The 4,256-nt window shown below is 46.2% G+C and overlaps 1 protein-coding gene across 1 annotated transcript in view; it reads left to right on the top strand.

Moving 5' to 3' along the window:
- Positions 1-4,256, top strand: part of DOCK4 (dedicator of cytokinesis 4) — a 392,534-nt gene that overhangs the window by 353,504 nt on the left and 34,774 nt on the right. The window contains 1 exon segment of the mRNA XM_019653023.1: positions 1,882-2,030. Coding sequence (XP_019508568.1) covers positions 1,882-2,030 — 149 coding nt within the window.

Genomic DNA, 4,256 nt, shown 5'->3' with positions numbered 1-4,256 from the left:
TGGGCTCCTTCTTACCTGCATTGTGGAGGGACAGTGGTCAGCGGAGAGGCTGGCGGGGACCAGATCATGGCCCCCCTTCTCTGTCACTTTAGGAAGCTTCCATGTATTCTGTCAGCTACTGAGAGTCGTTGGCTGGTTTTAATCAGGGAGCAAACAGATCATTTTCGTTGAAGGAAGATCATGCAGGTAACAGTGTGTACACTGAATGGGGGGAGGGGAGAGATTGCGGGTGAGCTGCGAAAGTTTTCGCAACAATCATAGAAGTCAGGAGATCGAGCCCCATCAAAGGCAAAGAGAACCAAGGCCAGAGCCTGTCTCATGGGACGGCTACACTTAAGAGGCAAGAGAAAAGGGAAAGGGACCCAGGCCTTTTTTTTTTTTTTTTATTGGGCAACAGTGTGTTTTTCCAGGACCCATCAGCTCCAAGTCAAGTCGTTGTTTTCAATCTAGTTGTGGAGGGCGCAGCTCCACAGCTCACTGGCCCATGTGGGAATCGAACCGGCAACCTTGGTGTTACGGGCACTGCGCTCTAGCTAACCAGCCACCTGAGCTTACCAGCCGCCCCAGGCCTTTCTTATTACAGCTATATTTTATACATTGAGAGGGCCAAGTAATAGTAGTAGAATTACCACGTTACTTTAGAGCTCTGTATGTGGTTATGCTTAAGAGTAAATGAAGAAAAAGAATCACGATTTATTGATATTGTGTTAAAAGCTGCTGTTATATCTTTTGAGATATGTATAGGGATGGTAGTTACATGGATTAATAACATAAGGGTCTGTCCATTTTATTCAATTTAATAAATGAGTTGGCTATTACAGTGTTAGAGGGAAAACATTTATTAATATTATAGTGCATCAGTGGCAATGAATTCTGGTTCCTTTTCTTGATCTATTTGGCCATATTTATGGTTCAGGGGAAGAAGAGACCTACAAAATGGCAAGTATTTTATTAAATATACTACCTGTCAACTATGCTTCAGCCCATAGGTGACCATTTCCACATGAATATACGGAAAATCACCCCTTTCCATGTTTCCCCAAGAAATCCCAACCACACCCAACATGTAACGACTTCAGCAGCCATTGCTGAAGATCTGGGGGGCCGACCAGGGAGTCATGTCACACAGCCCACCGCAGCTGTGCGTTCCTTCCCTCCTGCCCCCTCACGCACAGACACGCGCGCACACCCTCGTGCAACACTTCTGGGCTTCCCGACCCCTCCTCTGCTGCTGGGGTTTTCTTCCGTTTCTTCTTGCACTCAGCTAGCTCACTAGCCTCTTTGCCCCTCCTAAGTTCTGCCTGCACCCTGACCCTTTCCCCCAACGCCATTTTCAGGTCTCTCAGCCTTTTATTATCCGGAAGGATGTAGCTGCCATTTTGGTTTCCTAAGCGTGCCCTTTGGAAGATGCCCATAGCCCCACTTCAGGGGACTCCCCGGTGAACTTCCCTAAAAACAAAGGCATGTTGTCCCTGTATCGCAGCTACAACAAGCATCCTTCAACATTTGTATCATGGTTAGCGTACAGCATTGTAGGAAAAAGAAAGGAGGGGACGAGAAGGTCAGAGAGAGAGAGAGAGAGAGAGAGAGAAAGGAAATATGAATGAATGAATGAATGAATGAATGAATGAATGAATGAATGAATGAATGAGTGAGTGAGTGAATACGGGGAGCCAAAAGATTAGGTACAAGTCTCTGGTAATTCCACCTTCCGCGGACGTCATCATCATTAACCTGCTGTTGCATAGATGCTGGACATTTTTCTTCAGTATCCTGAAATACAGGACGTGTTGTTTTCTCCGATTTGCCACCGAGCAGCCCCACGCGAGGGGAGGCTGTCTGGGGCCCTGTCGTGACCACTGCCTCCCCCCTGACTTGCAGAGGCCGCCTACACCCTCCTGCTGTACGACGAGCTGCTGGAGTGGTCGGAGCGGCCCCTGCGGGAGTTCCTGAGCTACCCCGTGCAGACGGAGTGGCAGCGGAAGGAGCTACTGCACCTGACCGCCATCCAGAGCTTCGACCGGGGCAAGGTAGGCGCTCCGCGATGGGTGGCGCTGGTGCCCACCTCCTCAGGCTGGGCCTTTAGACGTGTGTGCACTGAAAACACCCAAGAGGTGGTCACAGCGCAGGTCCCTGGCCCCGCGCCCAGGCGTTCTGTTTCAGGGGGTCTGGCCTGGGCAGGGGGTTCTGTGGCTTTAATGAGGACGCCAGGAGATTCCTGTGTATGAGCCCTGGGCCTCACTTTGAGAAACACCCATCTAGAGGTCTTGATACCCAGGTATTTTCTCTGAAAAACCATCTATCACACCTCACTCACCTCCCCAATTGGCACGTATTCCACCCCATTCCATATCTCTGTCAGACAAAGTAAAAGAGACTTGTTTAGAGAATTTTGCAGCATCCCATCGTGGCTTGCTTCTGCCGTGGAACTGAAAACCTGGCCCAATAATGCAGTTCAGCACGCCACCCCCCACCCCCCTGCCCTCTTCAAGGGCTCACTGCACTCTGTAAAAATGCCTGTGAACTTGACCACAGTTGTTTATTTGATTTGAGCACTTGGCTGCTTCGGTGACACGTGCCTCAGATAAACGTATGGTCCAAATTGCCCAAGTTAAACAGAAGATTAAAATACGACAAGGGGCCGTCATTCTTTTACTAAACTTAATTGGGTACATCTAAAAAAACGGATGCAAGGGAGTTGCTTCTGTCCCATCATCCTTTGTTATTTATCTAACTATAGTGACATATCGTACGTTAATAGCAAGGAAATAAGCACCTCCTGCGTACTGTCTCCTCCTGGGGGACGCGCTGTCACAAAGTCCCTGGTCCTCTCCCAGGAGTGCTGGGTCAGGGGCTGTAAGCTGGGGCCTGTGGGTCAGTCAGCTCCCCGCCTCGTTCTGTCCAGCCCACAACCTGAGAATTGCTTTTACATTTTTAAATGGTTGAAANCGAAATAAAGTTTCCACCCTATTCAAGGCCAGCACCTGTCTCTTCCGCGTCCCTGACCACGTGTCCTCCACTCCTTCTCTTCGTCCTTCAGGACCACCCCTTTATCACCTTCCTGGAGGTCTCCTCCGCCCCGTTCCCTCACCAACCCCATGCCCTGCCACCCACCTTTCCTGGTGGGTACTTCCGGTTCCTTTCTCTTGCAATTTTTCAGATGTGCATTAAAGCACTTATCATATTGTTTTTCTTAATCACATATAAGGTGTGTGTGTGTGTATGTGTGTGTGTAGATAGGTAGACAGACAGAGGTGTCTCCCATTAAAGGGGGAATTCCTTGAGGACAGAGATGATGTTTTATTCTTCTTACCCTTCAGTTCCTGGCAATATGAGATTTAAATAAATGCTTCACTAACCAATACACTCAATTAAATTTGAACACCTGGAGAGCAGACCTTTCTCTTTCAGTACTGGTAATTCCTTAATCGCTAAGGAAGGCCCCGTATCACTTTACATAGATGTGCTGATAGTTTTGATTAAATAGACTAAGATTTTTGAGATGATTATGTTGTCTGAGAATTTAAATGGTCATTTTTAAGCAGTTACTAGCCAAATTTTGAACGAAATGATGAACCTACTTTTTGTGTCTGTGGGGGAAAAAAAACCCTGGTAGGTTTCTTTTGTTTTAGAGCCAATAGAAAAAAAATGAGAGAAGGAGCTGAGGACAAGCTCTTCCAGATATGTAACAGTTATATTTTGGTTCTCTGAAACAAAGTCCAAGTCTATCTGGTTATATTCTGGAGATGGATAAATCTTTTTTCTTTAATTCGGTTGCAGTTTTTATGTTCCCCAAAGTCATAAGAAATAACTCCTTTCCCCATATAACATGTTTTTCATCTCTTCTTCCTCATTTTTGTGTGTCCTTGGAGAAAATGAAATTGATGGAGAAACTTTTCTGTCTGTGTAGGATTCTGTTTAAATGGTTTAACCCTTTGCAGCCTTTCTCCACCCCGATTCATCTCCACTCATCCCGATATTATTGCATCTTTTGTCACATTGGTGTCTTCACTATGTAGTTCTCAAAGTGACGGAGTGAGATGGCCCACAAATACTTTTTAAAAGATTGTCTGTTGGAAATTTGGGATGTGATTCATTCTTCCCTCTTCAATACGTAATATTATCTTTGGAAGAAACAGAAGGATGAATATACAACATGTTACAGGAAAACACCTACAGTTTGCTAATGTGTTCAAAACCATCCTCAGCAGTCTGCTGTGTTGTTCATACCTGGAAGGTATAGATGTTTTATTTAA

Source organism: Hipposideros armiger, unplaced genomic scaffold (genome assembly GCF_001890085.2).
Source record: "Hipposideros armiger isolate ML-2016 unplaced genomic scaffold, ASM189008v1 scaffold_192, whole genome shotgun sequence".
NCBI lineage: Eukaryota > Metazoa > Chordata > Mammalia > Chiroptera > Hipposideridae > Hipposideros > Hipposideros armiger.
Note: the sequence above shows the minus strand (reverse complement) of the source record. Positions and strands in the feature narration are given on the sequence as shown.